Below are 26667 nucleotides of genomic sequence, written 5' to 3'. Positions count from 1 at the left end.
ACATTTGCATCACTGTACAAACATTTGAGGAAGAAAATCGTAGGATTTTCCAAATTTTATTGAGGCGAATAATTCATAAAGTCTTACTCATAGAAAATTTATTTAATGCTTGAAGTAACAAAATTACAGTGAGTTACACTTTTTGTCAACAAGAATTAGTTTCATAAATTGGAATTCTTTTAGTAAAAACTTGCAAAATATGTTATCTGCTGTTAGCTGCGCGGAGGTGAAGTATGCCGAACATTCATGCTTCCTTGTAGATCAACAGCCAGGTATTTGTCCGTCCCATCAACCATTCTAGCGGAACCATCCACGGGAACACTGCCTTCTCCGACGGCATGAGCAATAGGCCTGATCTCCTGCGAACCAGATGAAGACTGCGCCGAACGTATGACAGTACTCGCAAAGAGGCCCTCATCCTGGTGTTCATACACGCCGCCGGCATACTCTTCTCCGTAACAGAGCTCCTGCAACTTCGCTATCGGAAAAACCCTGGCGTACTCGAGGCAGAAAATAATGATAGACAGAGCCATGCCCGCGGACAGTACTACGAACACTGGAATTACTTTGTCAAAGCCCACTGTTGTGTAGCTGTTATCCTCGAAATGCACGGCCTTCGGCCATGTTTCAGTTTCAGTTCTTCTCAAGATCCCAATTTCCTTATACTTCTGCAACCTGAAACATTCAAAACACGGGTTACAAGCAATATTCCAAGTAAGTAAATTTATCAACAATATTTCTATTACCAAGAACGAGGCTACGACTTTTTGTTATTTTTTTTACAAATTTCATAAATAGCTGGGCTATAGTACAGGCAAAGATACAATTCATATTGGCAACTCTTCGTCTACTTAGAGAGTAGTATCTGTGACGAAACTTCAATAGAAGAGTGTCATTTCTATTCTTTCAGAAGCACCAAATTATTTTTTTTAAAAAAAGGAGAGGAAATATAAAATATGGCAATATAACTGTTCTGCACGTATGGCACTTACAAAACAAATGAAATATTATAAACTATATATTAGAAAAGAGGGCGCACTAGTCAGACCAGTTTAGTCCAGAAGCGGATGAAGCCAGTGCATTAGAATTTGCTGATATATCATCGAAACTTTATTGGATGAGGTAATCAAGGGAGGAATATACGTTGTGGGTTGTTTTGACCTCACCACATTTGCTTATATCAGACGATACTACGCATTCCTAATTTAGAAAATTTGATATCGATCCTGTTATTTCTGTGTGCAATCTATTAAGGGACTTCCAGAAGCATTCCACAAACAGGGAGAGATGCTTATTATTACGAACTCGTTTACCACGAATTTGTATCTGATACGCTTACTGTTCGCCAATCTCTTTTGATTCACATTTCTCCATATTTTTTCTAGTAGAGTAACCGGTCCGACAACTCCTCTCTTACTTAGTTTCTCTTCGACTGTTGCGCAGCTTTGCAGCTCTACATCACAATGAGCATTTCATGACGTCAGTCCTGTGGATTTAGTATATGTGAAAGACCATTTAATCATTGAAGGAACCCCCCTGTAGAGTCTAACTTGTGACCGAAGTAAAACTCTGAAGACTGGCAGAAGGCATGCATTATACGAGGGTGAGTCAAATGAAAACCTTAAATTTGTAATAACAAATCGAAATTTCGAGTCGTTATTCTGTAAGTTGGTAAGCATGCTACAAACAGCGAGCAGAATGGCATGTAGGTGGCAGCATAGTGCTGATGCACACATACCGTCGCAGTATCAGTGTAAAGATGGCCGCCCCACTTGCGACTAGCACTAGGGAAGAATAGCGTTCTGTTATTCGGTTTTTGCGTAGTGAAGGTGTGAAACCTTTTGAAATTCATCGACGAATGAAGGTTCAGTACGGTGATGCATGTTTGTCACAACAGCAAGTCTACGAATGAAGTAGGAAGTTCGCAAATGGTGTGACTTCAGTGGAAGATGCTCCTCGTCCAGGTCAGGCACAACGAGTTGTGACTTCACAGAACATTGCAGCAGTTGAAGCCATAGTGAAGGAAAACCGCCGAGCGACACTGAATGACATTGCAGCATGTTTACAGATTAGTCATGGATCAGCACAGCACATTGTCCATGATGTGCTCCAGTTTCATAAAGTGTCTGAAAGATAGCTGCCACGGCAGCTGACTCCTGAAATGAGAGAACTACGTGTTGATGCTTGTGAAGAACTACTTCGGCGCTTTGAACGAGAAGGTGATGGCTTCCTTGCTAGAATCGTTACTGGGGACGAAACCTGGGTTCACTTCCACCAACCGGAAACGAAGAGAGCGAGCAAGGAATGGCGCCATTCCTCATCATCAAGTGATTTCCATATGTTTGGACCACTCAAAGACGCAATGGGAGAAAAGAAGTTCCGTTCTGATGAAGAGGTACGCCACGCGGTGCATGAGTGGTTGCGCGGACTACCAAAAGAATTTTTTCTAAAGGAATTTATGCACTTTGTAAGCGCTGGAAGACTTGCATTGAGCGTGGGGGAGATTATGTTGAAAAGTGATACAGCTTTGTACCACTTCTGCACAATAAATAATATTTAAAAAAATATTTAAGGTTTTCATTTGAATCACCTTCGTACTTGCTGGCTGCAGCGTGATCATATACTTGACCAGTACTCTTCATGCTTTCTTTGGACGCAATTAAGGATAACACTAGACGATATGTTGTCCTAAAGGAGTTACAAAAATATCTTCACTGCTGGATGATACAAAAATAGCAGGAAACTTTTGCCAGTAGAACTTCACAGTTTTCACAGGAATGCACCGAAACACATGGGATTTACTTTAATTACGACGTGACTTAGATGCGATTTTCGAAATGTTGCACGTAGTTAATTGAACATCTTTCCTTATTGTCGCTGTTCGTTACGTATATGACTGCGAGAGTTGAATAGGGAGACTTTACTCAGAGTGGAGTTAATTTCTGTTGTAGTGTATTCTGAACTTCAGCTTCCTGCGTTTCATATTTTTGCTACAGTTAAAAGTAGTATTAACGGATGACATGCCTTTACAATCAGAATGCGAAAATGGAGTTTTTCACTCCTGTCTTTCAATGTAGGTTACGGAAACTAAAGAGCCTTACTCATCATTGAAGGCTAAGGCGAAAAAACTGGAGCCGGCCGTTGTGGCCATGCGGTTCTAGGCGCTTCAGTCTGGAACAGCGCGATCGCTACGGCCGCAGGTTCGAATCCTGCCTCGGGCATGGATGTGTGTGATGTCCTTAGGTTAGTTAGGTTTAAGTAGTTCTAAGTTCTAGGGGACTGATGACCTCAGAAGTTAAGTCCCATAGTGCTCAGAGCCATTTGAACCATTTCCGCATTTGTGGACCGTGTCGACACTGTCTGCCCATTCGTCTCTCTTCCGCTTACATTCTTTCCTTACTGTGTTACGTGCCCGCAATACCACAAGGATGCATTCAACTTCGCGGTGGGCAGTAGTCATAATGTTTTGGCTCGTATGTTACTTCACAAATCGTCCCTATGGAGAGGCAAAGCGATACAGCGAGAGGTTAAACTGCTACAAATTATTTTTTAATGTATAATGGTGTCACACAAGTATTCACGAAAAATTAAAATCTTAAGTTTCGTAGTCGTAGTAGCAGTTATGGTAAATTATTTACAGGTCGTCAAACTGGCACACTGAGAGTGAGTCGATTTCTTGCAGTTCACCGGATTCTCCGTTTGGTCATCTCTTATTAATTGCGGCCAGTGTTTAAGTTTCCTTCATCTTCGAAACTAAAATCTGACTGACAGTCGTCTCGTCAGTTTGCAGGATGCAGAAGCATGCTTTTTCGTCTTACTTGCTAATGTGCAAGATACTTTAATATATTTTCCGTTAATTGCACATTCATATTGTTGTGATTCTATCTCTGCTTTTTTTTTTTTTTTTTTTAGATCCAATCAATACTGCGCATTTTTCTTCAGTAGATTGCTTTCGCCGGTCTTTGAGAGCGGTAAGCCCATCACCTTGCGATCTGTAGCGTGTTTCTTCAGTCCCTGATTAAATGGTGTTTATGTAGTTTTGTTAAGCCCCATATTCCTCTTTATCAACACTGCCCGGGACTGCTACGGTCGCAGGTTCGAATCCTGCCTCGGGCATGGATGTGTGTGATGTCTTTAGGTTAGTTAGGTTTAAGTAGTTCTAAGTTCTAGGGGACTGATGACCTAAGATGTTAAGTCCCATAGTGCTGAGAGCCATTTGAACCATTTTATCAACACTGCTAACCTCTTCATCTCTTTACACTCTACCGTAGTACTTCAGTTCACACGAGATAAATTCTTCGTCTTCAAAGACCTTTCTGTTGAATGTCAAAATCGGCGTCGATCGAAAGCCAATATTGCATTTCTTTGGCGTAGTAGCATTCTGAAATGTTTAGTCTATCAGTACTGGGGTATTTGAAATTACTATTGAAGGACCTGCATAATCTTTTACCTGAATTTTTCCAGCTGCATAATAGAATATTTAAATGAGTCGTGCACAGTTCTATAGTAGCTGAAGCTTATGGGAATTGTTAAGTTTTAAGCGTAGTAACAGCACGCCATTATCATTTGAAGTCTCATATGGGAAGCATGTTGTCTCCTGCGAAGATCATGCGCGAATTACAAAGTGTAAAGTGGTTCAGAAACATTGAAAATTCGTTGTTCGTCACCCACCCACTTTGATTAGCCAACGCATCCAGGGAATTCATCGTCAGTGAAGTTGTGGTTAAAGGTATCATGAAAATGGACTCCCATTACCACCAATATTAACAGCGGAAGCAACTGTTTCTTAAGTCCCTTTGGGGAATTGGTAGTCCCAACTTGATACAGAATTCATGGCCATGATTTTACTAAGCCGTTGCAAAAACGTGAAGCTACTTTCATCGACGCCCATTCTTCTTGACAGATAATGTTGTGTTTTTGAACACAGGAAGGAATCACAAAAATTTTATCGACATCTTGCATGTTAAAGTTTTTCGGCCTTCCCATGTTGGTTGACTCTGGAGTATGTATGACAAGTGAATGATTTCTCTTTATAATAGTTATGAGCCAGTCCTTTGAAGCTCCTTAAAAAACAGCCTTCGATAATTACCGATGCGAGATACAAACGTCAACAAAAATTTTGCATCACCTCGATATGTCATGCAGGTGATCTGCTATTGCCACTGTCCCTGTACCTATCGGAAGGTCACCCCCTAACGTTGTTTGAAAGCCTACACGCAGTTAACATGAGCACTACTTACTAGTAGAATGTCGCTCTCGAACGGATTGCAGAATTTCAATTGAAAATAATCAACAGAGACGCATTAAAAACGTCTATTAATCAGCACAGTGAACATCCATCATGCCACGAAGGACAATCGCGATCAAGACTTGGGTCAACATCATCACGTTATGAGCAGATGGTTTGTCAACCACGGATGTTGCTCGACGTGCGCAGTCGGGTCGAAACGATGTGTTGTGGACATGGAATCAGCTCTAGCTGACATGCAGTACTGAGTACTCAAACCGCACAGGGCGTCCACGTTCGACAGGTACACAGAATGATCGTTAGCTTCGACTTTGGGTCAAGGGCACTGTGTGCTTGGTGGTCCAGAACTGAATCCTTCGTTCGACGAGGCCGCAGGACGTCATGTGTCGCATCAAACTGTTTGGGGCCGACTCATTCGTGCGAATCTTCATTCCCGACTATTACGGATACCACTACATCGTTCACCACAGGGTTGTCTTACACTAAAGTTGCATTCTGGTATCTTAACAGAAGGTTTCTAAATTACTGACTTCGCGAAACTTAAGCGTAAGACCCTTTAATACTGACCCCATAGCATCCCTGCCACAATCCATCCCCCCCCCCCCCCCCCACCTTTTCCCTTTGCCCGCTGTCAATCCTCCCTCAGTTCATTTTATAATTTCACTGTTTTATACCGTTCGCACTTCACATACACATTATTCTACACTATTAGTGTTTCAACGAGAAGTTTCACATAATTATACATTCTATAATTTTAATGCGACCTCATGACATCCCCACCACTGCCTCCTGCTTTCTTTCCCCTCCTCCAATCAGTCTCACTTCATTTCCCCTCCCGCCTCCGACCTCCAACATCTACGTATTTAAGAAATTGACCGCAGCTGTAAAATACTATACTCTTATATGTTGTTTCTAAGTAGACAAGACGGGCTGCTGATGCATTACGTTGGTAAATTCTAAATTTTTGTAAAATGCTTTTCTTTCTACTATCGTAAAATATTAGTTGGTAAATATGTAGTTTTACTTCGTTTGACATCTGAAGAGGATTCAGAGTGATCGAAACATGTAATCGAATTAAAAAAAGTTTGCAGCTGTGAATGAACAATAAAAGGGAATTATTTAAAATACCTAGTAGGCTAAATGTGTAATTCTGTCTTGAAATGTTGGAAATTTTTGGTAAGTTCTATGGGACCAAACTTCTGAGGTCATCGATCCCTAGGCTTACACACTACTTAATCTAACTTAAACTAACCTTACGCTAAGGACAACACACACGCCGGCCGGCGTGGCCGAGCGGTTCTAGGTACTTCAGTCTGGAACCGCGCGACCGCAACGGTCGCAGGTTCGAATCCTGCCTCGGGCATGGATGTGTGTGATGTCCTTAGGTTAGTTAGGTTTAAGTAGTTCTAAGTTCTAGGGGACTGATGACCTCAGATGTTAAGCCCCATAGTTAAAACGCAAACGCAAACGCAAACGCACACGCACACGCACACGCCCAAGGAAGCACTCGAACCTCGAACGTCCAACAGGGAGAGCCGCGCGAACCGTGGCAAGGCGCCTATTTTTCTTTTTTCTTCCATTTTGTTCGGTACTGTTCGTTTGCGTTTTGGTCTGGGCGGACGTCAGATAACATCCGTTTAAGTTGATCGTTGATACCTTTACTCAGTTTCTTAATTACAGAGGGCAAATAGCCCCGTGACCGAACACTCTGAGCTACCCTGCCGGCAAAATGATGATGGATACGCAACAGAGTCCCCTGCCGGGAATCGAACCCGGGCCCCCTGCGTAGACCGCACGACTACTCCGCGCGGCATGCGTTAAGTGTTAGGGGCAGGGGAAAGCAGACTAAATAGGTGTTTCTTATCTTTCATCACAAGTTTTTGATTCAGTATGATATAGGTTTCTAAATAATGTAAGTTTCTATGGGATGTCTAGCAAGGTTTGAGACTGGATTTGAAAGAAGCATCGAAGAACACTTCAGCGACATATCATGTAATAGACTTATGCAAATAGTATCACGGTAACAGCACCGCAAACCGCTATCCCGCCACCAGAAGGAGAGGTTCCACAAACGCCTGCCCTACTATCCCAAATGCAAGCAAACTCGTAACTCAAGTATGTTTATTGTATTCACCTGTGTTCTGGTGTTGTTGCACTCAGATAACTTTCTGGTAAAGCTACTGAGATATTCGAAATGTATAAGACAGTCGAAGATGTGAACATTGTTTATGGCGAATGTCGCCAAACTATTGGAGCAGTGGTGCAGTATCTTGAAAAGTATCCAGATCGTGCCAAGCACTCAAGATCTGTCTTTGCAGACACTACAGACAAAAAGTATAGAGGCTGGAAGTGTTGAGAATAAAATACGCAAGGGAATAGGAAGAGCAAATGATGAAAAGAACATGAAACTAACATTTTAGTAGCAATAACACACAATGTAAATGTCACTAAGAAGCATCTCGGTAGTGCGAGAGGGATCAACGAAACGAGTGTCCCGTAAACACTACATTCCATCGCATTTCATCCTCTTCATATTCCGCTGCATCTACTGCTTCACGGCAGTGACTTCTAAAATTGGTTACAGTTCTCCGACCTTTATCCGCAAAAAGTGCAAAGTGATGAAGCATAGCTATGCAAAAAAAATCGAAAGATGCGTCGTTTACATGCCTTCGGCCAGTCAATCTTCGTAATATTTATTAATCTTCAATTGCAAATCCACGCTGACTCAAAGAAGTGGATAAAAACAACGCTCTTGGTGTACCGACGTGTTTTTCAAGACGAACGTCATTGGTCCCTGTTTTATTGACGGGAATCAAAATACACTCGTCTATCTAGAGTTCTTAATATATGCTGCTCTCGCAGTTCTTGGAAGACATTGCACTGGACATAAGACAATCTCAGTGTGCGCCCAACATGATGGATGTCTCTCTCATTTCGCATATGTAATAACAGACCCTCTTAAGGGAACATTTGAAGAGCAAAATAGTCTGCACACTCACCAAACGTAACACTTCTATACTTCAATCTGTGGCTAAAATCCAAGCAAGAGGTCTGTTAGGAAACACCGACGACTCCTGAAGTCATGAAATGCCTAGATGAAATTCAACGTTCAGTATTGTTTCTCCGGAATCACTTTATAACCTGTATCTGTGCTCAAGGTCTACATTCTGAGATTTTGGTATGACAGCCGTGATAATAAACACACGAACCGTTCCCGAGTTTAATGTTTGCTTACATTTGGTAAAACAGGGCAGGCGTTTGTGGAGCCTCTTCTGATGGCTGGACAGTGGTTTCCGGCGCTGTTATTTTGATACTGTGTGATTAAATCCCATACACGTTACATCACTGAAGTTCTGTTAGAAAAGTATATAGTTCCACTAGAAAATAACAGGGTCGGTGTCGTTATTCGGCGACTGTAAACGATAAAAATAACTTGCGAACGTCAGGAATTCAACATATTGTCCGCTATAACTTGGCAAAACTCGCACCTGATACATTTATCCATTATGTACACATTTGGGGTAGACTCTCTTAACTAGCTCCCCCTGTATATTACTCTCTACTGTCATGTTGGTCGGTAGCATTAGAAATATATTCTGCTCAAAAAAAGTTGTGCACCACACTCGCAACTTCCATAGCTCGTGTTTGTCTCGTAGGAAACCTCTTTCTCACTACTTCTTACGCTACAGAAAATTTCCACCTGTGGAATGGAAGTAAAAATAAACCTGCATTCTCAACTTAGATGAGCAGAGCACACACTCTTGAATCGTGAACGGTACAGTACGGTTTCTGTACACTGTTCAGTCTGCCAACGAGCCGCGAAGGCACATTCCAAGCTTAAACAAGAGAAGGTTGTCAGTACGGGATGTTGCAGGCAGAACTGGCGTGTATAACAATGACGTCATTCGAATGTTGGAATTAAGTATCCCCACACATGTTAATATGGACTGGGTCCACCCCTCGCTTTAATGACACCATGAAATCTGCTGGGTACAATTTCAATGAGGTGCCTGAATGTTTCTGGAGGGATGGCGGTCCATTCTTCCTCAAGAACCGAAACCAGTGAAGGTAGTGATTAGGACGTTGCAGTCTGGAGAGAAGCTGAGGTTGTAATTCATCCCAAAGGTGTTCCATTGAGTTCGGGTCGGGACTCTGGGCTGGCCAGTCCATTTCAGGAATGTCATTTTCCACAAACCATTACCTCACGTATGACAGGGTGCATTGTCAAGCTGATACAATCATCGTTTGCGAACTATTACTCTACTCTACGCCGTACATAATGTTGCAGAATGCCTTGATATCCTTCCGCAACAAGCGTTTCTTTAAACACACTGAGGGGACCACACCTCATCGTCGAGAAATACCCCCATACCGTACACCACCTCCTCTATACTTCACTATTGGCACGGCGCATGAGGGCAGGTGACTTTCTTCAGGCATTCGCTAAACCCAAACTCTTCCGTCGGAATGCCACAGGATATCCCGTGATTCGTCACTTCAAATGACTAGTTTCCAGTCATCCACTGCCCACTGGCGTCACTCATACCTCCTTAAGGGTCGCTTAGCAGTGGCTATAGAAACGTGTGTCTCGTGAAGAGTTTTCGAGTATTGTACCCTATTCGTTGTATCTTCCTGTACACAGTCATTTTGCTAGCTGGATTGCTGGTGGCTCTTTTGAACTCACGAATGACTCCTTCTGCTGATTTTATGTGACTTTTTCCATTCAGCCACGGCTATGCTCGATAGGCCTTCATCGTCAGTACATGAGGTCTGACCAATATTGGTTTAATAGCGGTTGTTCCTTTGCGTTTCCATGTTACAACCTCATCACTAAAAGTCCACTTAGGCAGCTTTGGAAGAGCTGAAATGCCCTCGGTGTATTTGTTCCTTAGGTGACCAGCCCACGTTCGAAGCCACTGAGCGACCCACTCTACTGTTACTACCGCTCAACTGACAACACAATAGCCACTCCTCTTTTTATACTGGCGGGTCCCCTCTCGTGACATTTAGTATTCAATTCAGCATTACCTAGGGGTGATCGGATACTTTTTATCAGATAGCGTACTCCCCACGAATAATTAACCTTGCCGTGTTGGGGTGACTTGCGTGCCTGTACGACACAGATAGCAGCACCCTAGGTGCAACAGCTACTGATAAGTATCTCTTGAGAGGCCAGAAAAATGTGTGGTTCCTGAAGAAGGGCAGCAGCCTTTGCAGTAGTTTCAGTGGGAACAGTCTGTATGGCTGTCTGATCTACCCCTGTAACATCAGTCAACATTGCCTTGATGTGGTGGTACTGTGAACGGCTGAAAACAAGAGGAAACTACAGCAGTTGTTTTTCCCGAGGGCATGCATCGCTATTTTACAGTTAAACGATGATGGCATCCTGTTGGGTAAAATGTCCGGAGGTAAAATACATTGTTCAAAAGAATTAGGGGAACACGTGCGTCAGCCGGCCGGTGTGGCCGAGCGGTTCTAGGCGCATCAGTCTGGAACCACGCGACCACTACAGTCACAGTTTCGAATCCGGCCTCGGGCATGGATGTGTTTGATGTCATTATGTTAGTTTTAAGTAGTTCTAAGTTCTAGGGGACTGATGACTTCAGATATTAAGTCCCATAGTGTTCAGAACCATTTGAACCATTTTTTTATATACGCATACTGAAGCTCCCAAATTCCAATGAAAATCATATAGGATGACTGAATGAACGATTGTTCCCACGTTGTTTTCGACACCTGTCGGACATTTCATTTCTTTTTATGTAAAAAATCGAGGCTATAATGATTTTTTGTTGTGTACTTAATTTGTGGAAGACAGAGACATATTTTGGTGACATACTCAATCATGAATTATTGCTCAGTGGAGTATGGCAGACGCCCAAAGTCATGTTCCCATAATTCTTCTGAGCAGCGTAGTTTCCCAATCGGATCTCCATGCGAGGACTACTCAGGAGGACGTGTTCATCAGGAAAAAGATAAATCACGTTCTACGGACTGGAGCGAGAAATGTTGGATTCTCTAAGAGGGCAGATAAGTTGGAAAATTTAGAAAGGGGAAACGTATAGGTTAAAGTTAGATGTAGTGGAAATCAGTGAAGCTCCATGGTAGGAGAAACGGGACTTCTGGTCTGATAAGTAAATACAGATTCAGACAGGGATAATGCAGGAGTAGCTCTAATAATGGATAAGAAAATAGGAATGCGGGTAAGCGGCGGTGAGCAGCACAGTGGACGTTATCATATCCAAGATACACAGGAAGCCAACACACACCGCAGTAGTACAAGATTATATAACAACTAGCGCCTCATATAATGAGAGACTGAAAGAATGTCTGATGAGATAAAAGAAATTACTCAGACAGTCAAGGAGAGAAAATTTTAATTGTGATGGTGAACTGGAATTCGATAGCAGGAAGAGAGAGAGAAGGAAAAGTAGTAGGAGTATAAGGACTGGAGAACAAGAACGGAAGAGGAAGTCGTCTGGTAAAATTTTGCACAGTGCATAATTTAATCGTCGCCAGCATTTGGTTATGAATTATGAAAAAAGATTGTATAAGTGGTTGAGACCTGGAGACAACGGCAAGTTTCAGACTGATTGTATGAAGGTAAGAGAGAGAGATTTTTGATCCAGATTTTAAGCTGTAAGGTATTTCCAGGGGCAGATATGGACTCTGACCACAGTTTATTGGTTAAGAACTGTAGATTAAAACTGAATAAATTTCAAAAGGTAGGAAATTAAGGAGGTAGGAAATGGATAAGATAAAAGAACCACAAGTTGTTGAGGGTTTCAGAGGGAGCATTATGCAGCGATTCACTGAAACAGGGAAAATGAATTCAGAAGAAGACAAATGGGTAACTTTGAGAGATGAAATAATGAAGGCAGCAGGGGATGAACTAGGTAAAAAGACAACGCCTAGTAGAAATCCTTGGATATCACACGAGATACTGAATATGATTGATTGAAGAATAATATATAAGAATGCAGCAAATGAATCAGCGAAAGGGAATACAAACGTCTAAGAAATGAGTGACAGGAAGTGCAAAATGGCTAAGCAGGAATGGCTTGTCGACAAATGTAAGGATTTAGAAGCACATTTCACTAGGGGAAAGTTAGATGCCGCCTAGAGAAATAGCTGTATGAATATGAAGAGTTCAGATGGAAAACCAGTACTAAGCAAAGAAGGGGAAAGCAGTAAGATGGAAGGAGTGTATAGAGGGTCTATACAAGGGAGAGGAACATGATTGCAGCATTACAGAAATCGAAGGCGACACAGATGAAGAGGAGACGGGAGATGCGAGAAGATGTTGACAAAACGCTGAGAGACCTAAGTCGAAGTAGATACCTAGGAATTACAATTACGAACAATTTAAATTGAAAAGAGCACACAGAAAATGTTGTGGGGAAGGCAAACCAAAGATTGCTTTTTATCGACAGTACACTTAAAAAATGTAACAGATCTACTAAAGAGACTGCCTATACTACGCTTGTCCGTCCTCTTTTGGAGTACTGCTGCGCGGTCTGAGATCCTTAGCAGATAGGATTAACGGATTACATCGAGAAAGTTCAAAGAACAGCACATTTTGTACTGTCGTGAAATAGGAGACAGAGTGTCACTGACATGATACAGAATTTGGGATGGACACCATTAAAACAAAGGCGTTTTTCGTTGCGACAGAATCTTCGCAAGAAATTTCAGTCACAAACTTTCTCCTCCGAATGTGAAAATATTCTGTTGATGCCGACCTACGTAGGGAGAAACGATTGTCATAATATAATAAGAGAAATCAGAGCTTGCATGGAAAGATATAGGTGTTCGTTACTTCCGCGCGGTGTTCGAGATTGGAATAATGGAGAATTATTATGAAGGCGGTTCGATGAACCCTCTGCCAGGCACTTAACTGTGATTTGCAGAATATCGATGTAGATGTATAAACAAGGCTCACAGAGTAGACGACATTCCCTCAGAACTACTGATAGCCTTGGGAGAGCCAGCCGTGACAAAAGTCTTCCATCTAGTCTTCAAGATGCACGAGACAGGCGAAATATTCTCAGACTTCAAGAAGAATGAAATAACACTGACAGGCGTGAATATTACTGAACTAACAGTGCAATAAGTCACGTGTGCAAAATATTGACACGCATTATTTACAGAACAATGCAAAAACTGGTAGATGCCTACCGTGGGGAAGATTAGTTCGGATTCCAGAGAAATGTAGGAACACGCGAGGCAATACCAATAGTACGATTGCTCTTAGAACATAGGATAAGAAAGAAAAACCTAAGTTTATAACATTTGTAGACTTAGAGATACCTTTTGACAATGACTCGAATAAACTGTTTGAAATTCTGAAGGTAGCAGTGGTAAAATACAGGTAGCGACAGGTTATTTATAACTTGTTACAGGAAGGAGAAGAAATAAAAACTTTGTGGGTTGCCGATGACATTGTAATTCTGTCAGAAACAGCAAACGACTTGAAAAAGCTGTTGAACGAAATGAACTGTCGTGAAAGGACGATACAAGATGAACATAACCAAAGAAAAACAAAGATAATGGGGTGTAGTCGAATTCTATCACGCGATATCGAGAGTGTTAAATTAGGAAGTGAGACACTAAAATTTATCAGGTGAATTTTGCTATCTGGGCGGTAAAATAACTGATAATGGCCGAAATAGAGAGGATATAAAATATGCAGTGAGACAATGGCAAGAAAAGAGTTTCTGAAGAACAGAAATTTGTTAATGTGGAATATAATGTTAGGAAGTCTTTTTCGAAGGTATTGGTCTGGAGCGTAGCCTAGTATCGAAGTTAGCCGGCCGAAGTGGCCGTGCTGTTAAAGGCGCTGCAGTCTGGAACCGCAAGACCGCTACGGTCGCAGGTTCGAATCCTGCCTCGGGCATGGATGTTTGTGATGTCCTTAGGTTGGTTAGGTTTAACTAGTTCTAAGTTCTAGGGGACTAATGACCTCAGCAGTTGAGTCCCATAGTGCTCAGAGCCATTTTTTATCGAAGTTAAACGTGGACGATAAACAGTGAAGACAAGAAGAGAATGGAAGCTTTTGAAACGTACTGCTACAGAAAAATACTGAACATAAGCTGGATAGATGAGGATGATGATTTATGGCTGAGGGTCATCAGCGTCGGTGGATAATCATGCAACTAGTGAGGAGCTACTCCGTATAATGGGAAAGAAAACAAATTTGTGGCATAACTTGACTAAAAGAAGGGTTCGGTTCATGGGACATATTCTGAAACATCAAGAGATCACCAATTCAGTACTGAAGGGAAGTGTGGGTGCGAAAGATTGTAGAAGGAGACCAAAAGAACGTAGTTTGCAGCAGTTATTCGGAGATGAAGAGGGTTATACAGGATAGGTTCATATGGCTCTAAGCACTATGGGACTTAACAGCTGAGGTCAGCAGTTCCCTAGACTTAGAACTACTTAAACCTAACTAACCTAAGGACATCACACACATCCATGCCCGAGGCAGCATTCGAACCTGTGACCGTAGCAGCAGCGCGGTTCCGGACTGAAGCGCCTAGAACCGCTCGGCCACACCGGCCGGCTGTACAGGATAGAGTAGCATGGAGAGCTGCATCAAACTAGTCTTCGGACTGAAGACAACAACAACAACAACAACAACAAAAGTGTATAACGTGAGACAAAAACCCGTGAAGTTCTTCCTCGTACTGACCGCTGGCTCAACACCGCCAGCTGATGATCGCTACCAACAAATATCATGTGTTCTCCGAGGAAAATGTAACAGATACAGGTTCATCCATTATGGACTACGTTCTGAGGTCAAGAAGGACACCAGTCAAAAAGTTTTCATTTCGTCCACTAAACATTTTGACGGTTAAACCATCATTATTAGGTAGAAGGTATCTTCTACACAGCTCTTTTTCTACATCTACATCTAGATCGTTACTCTGCAATTCACACTTAAGTGCGTAGCAGAGGGTTCATCGTACCATTTTCATACTACTTCTCTACCATTCCACTCTCGAATGGCGCGTGGGAAAAATGAACACTTAAATCTTTCCGTTCGAGCTCTGATTTCTCCTACTTTATTATGATGATCATTTCTCCCTACGTAGGTGGGTGTCAACAAAATATTTACGCATTCTGAAGAGGAAGTTGGTGATTCAAATGTCGTAAATACATCTCACTGCAAAGAAAACCGTCTTTGTTTCAGTGACTGTCACCCCAACTCGCGTACCTTATCAGTGACACTCTCGCCCCTATTGTGCGATAACACGAAACGAGCTGCCCTTCTTTGCACTTTTTCGATGTCCTCCGTCAATCCTACCTGGTAAGGATCCCATACCGCGCAAACGAGCTGCCCTTCTTTGCACTTTTTCGATGTCCTCCGTCAATCCTACCTGGTAAGGATCCCATACCGCGCAGCAATATTCCAGCAGAGGACGGACAAATGGGTTTGTCGCATCTTCTAAGTGTTTTGCCAACAAAGCGCAGTCTTTGTTTCGCCTTCCCCACAATATTATCGATGTGGTCTTTCCAATTTAAGTTGCTCGTAATTGTAGTTCCTAGGTATTTAGTCGAATTGACAGCCCTTAGATTTGTGCGATTTATCGTTTAGTTACAAGCATCGGCAATTTCTCGCAGTAGCATGTGACGTGTCCATTAGGTCATACTGTGAAGTTAGGACAGTTGGCTAGGAAATAGAACGATTTCTCAGGGAGAGGAATAATAAGAATAAACATGACGTAAACATTACGCCATGTATTCTTCGACGTTTGCTTGAATATCATTGGATTTCGTGTCACGTGGAGCGGAAGCCAAGCTGTGAGCAGTACAGTCAAGTACGATCATAAGGACACTTTTATGCTGTGTTACACACACATAGGCTGAGCGATAACTCGGGACAACGGCTTTACCGGCGCATTTGATAGCACTGGCCAGCCAACGGTCTAACTAACCTGCAATGGTGTGAGCAGTTGCAGTTCAGACGTAAAAAGAGACGAGCAAAGAAATAATATAGCTTCGAATGCCATTTAATTTTTAAAAAGAATGAAATAATATTGGGGAAAACTCCAACACTACCACGTGCTTCTTAGCTAACCAGACGGAATGCATAAAATGCTCTTATTATCACCTTACATAGTATTCTAATTACAAACAAGAGCGATGAATATTCCTAATTAATAAAAACCGTAACTTTTCTGAGCGAGCTACGTGTGATGCAAAAGTGTACTGCAGGGATTTCACCGTACTGCTGAATACTGAAGCCAATGAAGGTATTAATCACTGTCAGTCGTCAGGTAATCTCTCAGCTCCTTTCTTATCTGAAGTTGAGAAATACGTTTCAGTTTTGGAACTGTCATCTGCTACGTTGATAACGAGTCAATCAACAACAGACTCCACGAAGCCAACCAGGCGCCGCATTTTCTCCTTTTATGACGTGCCATTCTATATCCCGCCAGCGATCGGCAGTGACGTGTGAAAAAGCTGCGTGTGTTAGTTCCAGTATGTCTGGCAGCTTAACAGTCTTGTTCTTTCTCGGGCCAAATCCCTTAACTTGGCTCTGGTAGGTTCATTTTGTAATGGTACATTGGCAAACGTAAAAATGCAGCATTTGTATGGTATGCTCGATACTGTGAAAATGATTGTTTTCCATATTTCAACGACACTTATTGCATCGGTGGTATAAAACAATGGACGTAGTCCAAATAATTTTATTTGGTTTTTCATTTTTGCATTAAAAATTAAATTGTTATGTTTTCTTAATTTAAGCAACATTTATTAAGTCTTTATAAAATATCAATAATGAAGAATTTGTATTTGAAATGAAAACAGGAATTTCCCGTGCAAAATGTAGCCTAATTATAAACAATAAGACGTGCATTATTCATAAAAATGATGATGAATTTTACAATTAAGAGCTGTAGGTATTTCAAATTGAACGAGAAAAAAGACTCAGACAAAACCTGAACCTGCAAACCATGAATTCCACTACGTTTGCAATATGCTACGCTACTGATATCTCTATACGTACGTGATGAGTTTGTCTCAATTTGATGTAATATAGGCCCTCGAAAAACTTCAAAGCCGATTATCTCCGTAAATTCATGAAAAACATTAAGAACAACCTATTTCTCGGCACTTCTTAACCGTGTTCCACACGCGTGTTTCACTAAGGAACAGTAAGCAGTCTCAGCCATTTTCATACTGCGTATAAACAGCGCGACAATCAGAGCACAAGAGTACAGAGGCTGTGACTGTGCCCGATTTTTCAAATAAAAGCTACTTAGCTAAAGCGTGATTAAGTAATACGTTGATGGCTGTTAATATATTTGAATATCTTAATCTGAAACTTCCTGGCAGATAAAAACTGTGTGCCGGACCGAGACTCGAACTCGGGACCTTTGCCTTTGGGGGGAAGTGCTCTACCAAAATCTCATTCTGGAAACATCGCCTAGGCTGTGGCTAAGACTTGTCTCCGCAATATCCTGTCTTTCAGGAGTGCTAGTTCTGCAAGGTTCGCAGGAGAGCTTCTGTTAAGTTTGTAAGGTAGGAGAAGAGGTACTGGGAGAAGTAAAAGCTGTGAGGACGGGGCGTGAGTCGTGCTTGAGTAGCTCAGTTGGTAGAGCACTTGCCCGCGAAAGGCAAAGGTCCCGAATTCGAGTCTCGGTCCGGCACACAGTTTTAATCTGCCACGAAGTTTCATATCAGCGCACACTCCGCTGCGGTGTGAAAATCTCATTCTGGATCTTAAAGTTTCATTCAACGTAACTTTGTAATAACATATCTCTTACTCAAGTACGACCTCGTTCCAAGAGCATAACAACACCAGTGTATGTGTGCTACGGCTTGTGACCAATCATCGTGTTTGTGTTTCTTTACATCAGGTTTATTCTTATGATGGTGTGTAGAGATGCTTTCTGCTTCAAAACATTAAAAGTGCCATTATATTATTTACATATGATATGTCAAGAGTGAATACTGTATCATCTACTAAATTCCATAATGAAACTAAACTAAACATCCTACTCATGATGAAATGAGGATGGCTCAGATTTTTAGGCAATCAAATGAGAAGTTGCAGTGCACGAAATGAAAACCAAATATCATCACCATGGTTTTATTGCCAACCTATAGTGTGTGTGTAGTGTGTGTAGTAACTGATGTTGAGAAATGAATGAACAGCGTAGCACCAGCTTATTACATTATGCAGTGTAGTGTGTAACACGTGCGGTGACTGGTGTTGAGAAGTGAATGAACAATGTAGCACTAGCTCTCTACATGAAATAACTTGTTTACAAGAACGTACGAACAAGACCATATTGCACACTGAGGATAAACTGAACGAGATTTCGATGTTTTAAATAGATTGGCCTTGTACTGTGGAGGACAGAGCCTGGTATCTCCTTCCGTTCATACTGAGTTACGTTTCTCGTGAATTCCCCAAATTACTTCTACATCTACATTTATACTCCGCAAGCCACCCAACGGTGTGTAGCGGAGGGCACTTTACGTGCCACTGTCATTACCTCCCTTTCCTGTTCCAGTCGCGAATGGTTCGCAGGAAGAACGACTGCCGGAAAGCCTCCGTGCGCGCTCGAATCTCTCTAATTTTACATTCGTGATCTCCTCGGGAGGTATAAGTAGGGGGAAGCAATATATTCGATACCTCATCCAGCAACGCACCCTCTCGAAACCTGGACAGCAAGCTACACCGCGATGCAGAGCGCCTCTCTTGCAGAGTCTGCCACTTGAGTTTGCTAAACACTCCGTAACGCTATCACGCTTACCAAATAACCCTGTGACGAAACGCGCCGCTCTTCTTTGGATCTTCTCTATCTCCTCCATCAACCCGATCTCGTACGGATCCCACACTGATGAGCAATACTCAAGTATAGGTCGAACGAGTGTTTTGTAAGCCACCTCCTTTGTTGATGGACTACATTTTCTAAGGACTCTCCCAATGAATCTCAACCTGGTACCCGCCATACCAACAATTAATTTTATATGATCATTCCACTTCAAATCGTTCCGCACGCATACTCCCAGATAATTTACAGAAGTAACTGCTACCAGTGTTTGTTCCGCTATGATATAATCATACAATAAAGAATCCTTCTTTCTATGTATTCGAATTCATTACATTTGTCCGATTCCCGGCGGGGCCAGGGATTTTCTCTGCCTCGTGATGACTGGGTGTTGTGTGATGTCCTTAGGTTGGTTAGGTTTAAGTAGTTCTAAGTTCTAGGGGACTTATGACCATAGATGTTGAGTCCCATAGTGCTCAGAGCCAATTTTTTTTTTTTTTTTCATTTGTCTATGTTAAAGGTCAGTCGCCACTCCCTGCACAAAGTGCCTATCCGCTGCAGACCTTCCTGCATTTCGCTACAATTTTGTAATGCTGCAACATTTCTACGGAATCCAAACTGATCTTCTCCGAGGTCGGCTTCCATCAGTTTTTCCATTCGTCTGTAAAGAATTCGCGTTTGTATTTTACAGCTGTGACTTCTTAAACTGATAGTTCGGTAATTTTCACATCTGTCAACACCTGCTTTCTTTGGGATTGGGATTATTATATTCTTCTTGAAGTCTGAGGGTATTTCGCCTGTCTCATACATTTTGCTCACCAGATGGTAGAGTTTTGTCAGGACTGGCTCTCCCAAGGCTGTCAGTAGTTCTAATGGAATGTTGTCTACTCCGGGGGCCTTCTTTCGACTCAGGTCTTTCAGTACTCTGTCAAACTCTTCACGCAATATCATATCTCCCATTTCATCTTCAGCTACATCCTATTCCATTTCCATAATATTGTCCTCAAATACATCGCCCTTGTATAGACCCTCCATATACTCCTTCCACCTTTCTGCTTTCCCTTCTTTGCTTAGAACTGGGTTTCCATCAAAGCTCTTGATATTCATGCAAGTGGTTCTCCTTTCTCCAAAGGTCTCTCTAATTTTCCTGTAGGCAGTATCTATCTTACCCCTAGTGAGATAAGCCTCTACATCCTTACATTTGTCCTCTAGCCATCCCTGCTTAGCTATTTTGCACTTCCTGTCGATCTCATTTTTGAGAAGTTTGTATTCCTTTTTGCCTGCTTCATTTACTGCATTTTTATATTTTCTCCTTTCATCAATTAAATTCAATATTTCTTCTGTTACCCAAGGATTTCTACTAGCCCTCGTCTTTTTACCTATTTGATCCTCTGCTGCCTTCACTATTTCATCCCTCAAAGCTACCCATTGTTCTTCACTGTATTTCTTTCCCCCATTCCTGTCAATTGTTCCCTTATGCGCTCCCTGAAACTCTGTACAATCTTTGGTTCTTTCAGTTTATCCAGGTCTCATCTCCCTAAATTCCCACCTTTTTGCAGTTTTTTCAGTTTTAATCTACAGTTCATAACCAATAGATTGTGGTCAGAGTCCACATCTGCCCCTGGAAATGTCTTACAATTTAAAACCTGGTTCCTAAATCTGTCTTACCATTATAAAATCTACCTGATACCTTTTAGTATCTCCAGGGTTCTTCCATGTATACAACCTTCTTTGATGATTCTTAAACCAAGTATTAGCTATGATTAAGTTATGCTCTGCGCAAAATTCTACCAGGCGGCTTCCTCTTTCATTTCTTACCCCCAATCCATATTCACCTACTATGTTTCCTTCTCTCCCATGACTATTAAATTTTCGTCTCCCTTCACTATCTGAATAATTTCTTTCATCTCATCATACATTTCATCAATTTCTTCGTCATCTGCAGAGCTAGTTGGCATATAAACTTGTACTACTGTGGTAGGCGTGGGCTTCGTGTCTATCTTGGCCACAATAATGCGTTCACTATGCTGTTTGTAGTAGCTTACCCGCATTCCTATTTTCATATTCATTATTAAACCTACTCCTGTATTACCCCTATTTGATTTTGTATTTATAACCCTGTATTCACCTGACCTGAAGTCTTGTTCCTCCTGCCACCGAACTTCACTAATTCCCACTATGTCTAACTTCAACCTATCCATTTCCCTTTTTAAATTTTTTAACCTACCTGCCCGATTAAGGGATCTGACATTCCACGCTCCGATCCGTAGAACGCCATTTTTCTTTCTCCTGATAACGAAATCTTCTTGAGTAGTCCCCGCCCGGAGAACCGAATGGGGGACTATTTTACCACCGGAATATTTTACCCAAGAGGACGCCATCATTATTTAATCATACAGTAAAGCTGCATGCCCTCGGGAAAAATTACGGCTGTAGTTTCCCCTTGCTTTCAGCCGTTCGCAGTACCAGAACAGCAAGGCCATTTTGGTTAGTGTTACAAGGCCAGATCAGTCAATCATCCAGACTGTTGCCCCTGAAACTACTGAAAAGGCTGCTGCCCCTCTTCAGGAACCACACGTTTGTCTGGCCTCTCAACAGATACCCCTCCGTTGTGGTTGCACCTACGGTACGGCTATCTGTATCGTTGAGGCACGCAAGCCTCCCCACCAACGGCAAGGTCCATGGTTCATGGGGGGAGGGGGGGGGGAGGGAGGGAGAGATTAGTTGCTATTATTGCCTTTAGTAAAGCTTCGGAGACAAGTGGTAATTTCCCCGTGTCGTAGTTAAGCCTCGTTCTTTCCGTCAGGTGGCAATGGGCTTCCTCTTTCCCACGTTCTAAAGGGATTTAGAAATCCAGAACATTATGACTGGATGGTGCAATGAAAAGTAATATCTGTCACTAAGTTACCGTGATTTGCAGAGTACAGATGCAAACTTGGACCAGTTGTGAGCATGTATTACGCAAAAGACAATACATGGTGCAGTGTACTCACACAACGTTGATGAGCCCCCTGTAGGAGCTGTTCTTGGGGAAGACCAAGCCGAGTGTCTCCGGCAGAGATGCTTGTGGAATGGGCACGATGTGGCAGTTACCGCTGTCGTCCCTCACACCAAGGATCCGCGATCGCATGTAAGCGTATTTGGAGCTGCACAGTCGCTTCACTACATCGTCTTGGTTTTTGGGCAAGTTGTTTATACCTGGTAGTATAAGCTTGCGATATATATTCTTCAGCAGCGGTACTGTAGCATCCTGCAAAGCAATTGAGATATTACTCGAAATATTTAAAATTACAGAATATAAAATCATGTTTTGAGTGTTAACACGAAAGAATTATCGCACAACATTCATGTCACACTTTTGAACATAACACACATTTAATGAACAGATCGCTAAACGTGGTCGTCTCGTACGCGATCTAGTGAAGTGACGTAATGGTAAAGCAACCTATTGCGTTAGAGTGGGGTTCACGTACCGTCCGACCATTGTGATTGAGGTTTTTCATAATTTCCCTAAAACACTTCAAACCATTGCTGGAGCTCATTTCTCTAACAGGACGCGGTCTAGTTAGTTCCCCATCATATTTTATCTCAGTTTGGACTTGGTCTCTAATGGCAGAACACTGGAATCCAAGCTTCCTATTTTTAATTGCGTATAAGACACCGTTGCAACCAGTTCTTGAATGATGGCTGAGCGTTTTATTTCCTCGTAAGGTCGGTTCGAACGAAGACATCTAACGAATTCAGAGAACATAGGATTGATTTTAACAACCCGCTGCTGTCCAGCCCCGTGAGCTATGGAAATGCTCAGGTGGGTTGGATGAAAATCGTTCTAAAAAAGACGATGGTCTTCTCAAGAAACGTCTTTGTGTAAATTTATACAACTAGTCTTTCGTGTAGGCAGTCTACCTAATCTAGGTGAAAGAATCATAAAGGCAGTGTACGAAAGGTCAGTTCCCGCGAGGATGCAAACAGACGGTCGTCATTTTTACTCCGTCCCAGTCACGAGTGGAAGAAGCAATCATACACAACCGCTCGCTCACCGATAGATCTGTACCTACAGAGTGGAAAATTGCGCAGGTCGCACCAGTGTTTAAGAAGGGTAGTAGGAGTAATCCATCGAACTACAGACCTATATCATTGACGTCGGTTTGCAGTAGGGTTTTGGAGCATATACTGTATACAAACGCCGGCCGCGGTGGTCTAGCGGTTCTAGGCGCTCAGTCCGGAACCGCGCGACTGCTACGGTCGCAGGTTCGAATCCTGCCTCGGGCATGGATGTGTGTGATGTCCGTAGGTTAGTTAGGTTTAAGTAGTTCTAAGTTCTAGGGGACTGATGACCACGGATGTTAAGTCCCATAGTGCTCAGAGCCATTTTTTTGTATTCAAACATTATGTATCACCTCGAATGGAAAGATCTATTGATACGTAATCAGCATGGTTTCAGAAAATATCGTTCTTGTGCAACGAAGCTAGCTCTTCATTCGCACGAAGTAATGGCCGCTATCGACAGGGGATCTCAAGTTGATTCCGTATTTCTAGATTTCCGGAAAGATTTTGACACAGACTTCTAATCAAGCTGCGGGATATGGGGTATCGTCTCAGTAGTGCGACTGGATTCGTGATTTATTGTCAGGAAAGTCGCAGTTCGTAGTAATAGACGGCAAATCATCGAGTAAAACTGAAGTGATATCAGGTGTTCCCCCAGAGAAGCGTCCTGGGACCTCTGCTGTTCCTGATCTATATAAATGACCTGGGTGACAATCTGAGCAGTTCTCTTAGATTGTTCGCAGATGATGCTGTAATTTACCGTCTAGTAAGGTCATCCGAAGACCAGTATCAGTTGCAAAGCGATTTAGAAAAGATTGCTGTATGGTGTGGCAGGTGTCAGTTGACGCTAAATAACGAAAAGTGTGAGGTGATCCACACGAGTTCCAAAAGAAATCCGTTGGAATTCGATTACTCGATAAATAGTACAATTCTCAAGGCTGTCAATTCAACTAAGTACCTGGGTGTTAAAATTACGAACAACTTCAGTTGGAAAGACTACATAGATAATATTGTGGGGAAGGCGAGCCAAAGGTTGCGTTTCATTGGCAGGACACTTAGAAGATGCAACAAGTCCACTAAAGAGACAGCTTACACTACACTCGTTCGTCCTCTGTTAGAATATTGCTGCGCGGTGTGGGATCCTTACCACGTGAGATTGACAGAGGACATCGAAAGGGTGCAAAAAAGGGCAGCTCGTTTTGTATTATCATGTAATAGGGGAGAGAGTGTGGCAGACATGATACGCGAGTTGGGATGGAAGTCATTAAAGCAAAGACGATTTTCGTCGCGGCGAGATCTATTTACGAAATTTTAGTCACGAACTTTCTCTTCCGAATGCGAAAATGTTTTGTTGAGCCCAACCTACATAGGTAGGAATGATCATCAAAATAAAATAAGAGAAATCAGAGCTCGAACAGAAAGGTTTAGGTGTTCGTTTTTCCCGCGCGCTGTTCGGGAGTGGAATGGTAGAGAGATAGTATGATTGTGCTTCGATGAACCCTCTGCCAAGCACTTAAAAGTGAATTGCAGAGTAATCATGTAGATGTAGATAAACAAAATCGACTAATAATGTAACGAAATTCCTTACACCATGCAGCTTATAGAGACTTAAGGAGCATGTGTATAGTTATACGTAAACAAATCATAATTTCGCTGGCAAAAGGTCCACAGTGGTATAATGCGGCAATATCTCGGAGACTCACAGCGATGAAATTCCCGTAAGACCTAACTATGACCGTCATTCAAAATGGTTCAAATGGCTCTGAGCACTATGGGACTTAACATCTATGGTCATCAGTCCCCTAGAACTTAGAACTACTTAAACCTAACTAACCTAAGGACATCACACAACACCCAGGCATCACGAGGCAGAGAAAATCCCTGACCCCGCCGGGAATCGAACCCGGGAACCCGGGCGTGGGAAGCGAGAACGCTACCGCACGACCACGAGATGCGGGTATGACCGTCATTCAGCGAAACTACTAACTACATATGCACCTCGCTAAATGAATCCGAACAAACAACAGCGCAGCTCTACACCTCACTTAAATTCATTTGGAAATCGATTTTAAAACTTTGTGTCACCTTGTTACTAGTCTTCTCCAATTAAGTTATGAGAGTCAAACCACATTACGCCTGCCAAGTACCGAGAAGTATTTGTGTTAATACGAACTGCTGTAGGGACTGGTAATAGTTGCAGCCAACTTCCATCCCTTACAAATCTTCTCGCAACGGCTGGCCGCGAAGTCTCTACAGCAAAAAGCTGGAAGATTTCAGGTGTCCTCTCGCCTATTACACAACATGAAAGCTATTACGAACGCTGTTGACCGCCTTAATCAAACTCAACATTATTTTCGTACCTAACACGAAAAAGGATAGCTCCTAAATATAATGGCTTACCTTCCGGACTTCTAACACGCATTGCTGTCGTCATAAAAAATATGAACTCTTTGGTTCTGATAACTCTATAAGCAAAATTCTGTTGTGATGTTCAATCGGACATACGCAGGGAGAATTATTCTGCGTCGCATTTGTTCTAATAGTATATTGTATGAAGTCTACAATCATCTTTAACAACAGCGGAACGACACACAGCCAAATATGATTAAGAAAAATCTTGCCAGGAGAGTAAAACATCGTTCTAATTGTATCTGTGGTGACTTTGTCTCGTTTGTCAATGATGCGGAAGGCGCACAATCAACTTCTTTACATTTTACAACAATATCTTAAAATTACTATACACTTAGCACCAATATAACGCAGCAAAAAAGCCAGGAAAAGCAATAGAACAATTTAGGGATTAGTATTTAGTAACTCGTCGACATCGAGGTCATTATAGATGGGGCACAATCTCCGATTACTTGGAAGGATATGATCTGTGCGTTTTTAGAGGAACCATTCCTGCATCCGACTGAAGGTGTTTAGGGAAGCAACGGAGATCCTAAATAAGGGAATTCACTCACTCCCCTTTCTTAACTAATGTGGCATCCTACACGTCACTAAATGAGACCACTAAAGTGCAAAAATTAAGAGCTGAGGAAGAGAGTTACCTTAACTCCACAACCGATAAATAGAAATGAGGCTAAGAAATCCAATAAATGTATAAAACGCTATGGACGTGCATTATCATTATTGAAGGTCGACGCACTATCAGTGTTATTTGCTTTTGTTCATCAACAGATTGTAAAATATACACCCAAGTATAATGGCGTAGAATCATTCCACAGCTTTAAAGAACTAGCAAGAACCTGGAAAATTTGAGAAGCCTTTTTTCCCACAAGACCAGTCAAAACAAAACATATTGCTTGGGAGTAAAGCCTTCTCTGCAGTTCACCATCAGTAAGATTCGTTGTTGCATTGAGAACTTCTGACTTTTGAAACTAACTCTTTACGTCGGCTATCAAGCAAAATCATCCATACATAAATCGCTTAGGTCAAACAATCCATCCGTCTTACTTTTCCGCCCATATATAGTACGTTCATAAAGTCCCGTTATCATTTCAAAAAATCAAAACTTGGAGCATCGTGGTTTTTTGTAGAACGTTTAACAGCATTCAAAGTTTTTTTTTCTGTTACGCCAGAATT

At 42.1% G+C, this 26667-nt stretch overlaps 1 protein-coding gene across 1 annotated transcript in view; it reads right to left on the bottom strand.

Annotated features, from left to right (window-relative positions):
* Window positions 1–210: 210 nt before the first annotated feature.
* The window catches only part of LOC124556483 (probable glutamate receptor), a 127260-nt gene continuing 100803 nt past the window's right edge, over window positions 211–26667 (bottom strand). The window contains exons 6-7 of the mRNA XM_047130438.1: window positions 22029–22285; window positions 211–675 (exon numbers count right to left, since the gene is read on the bottom strand). Coding sequence (XP_046986394.1) covers window positions 213–675; window positions 22029–22285 — 720 coding nt within the window. The 3' untranslated portion in view covers window positions 211–212. The remainder of the gene's footprint in view (window positions 676–22028; window positions 22286–26667) is intronic.

The sequence above is a fragment of the Schistocerca americana genome, chromosome X, assembly GCF_021461395.2.
Source record: "Schistocerca americana isolate TAMUIC-IGC-003095 chromosome X, iqSchAmer2.1, whole genome shotgun sequence".
In the NCBI taxonomy this organism is placed as follows: Eukaryota; Metazoa; Arthropoda; class Insecta; order Orthoptera; family Acrididae; genus Schistocerca; species Schistocerca americana.
This window is presented reverse-complemented; position numbering and strand designations above follow the sequence as displayed.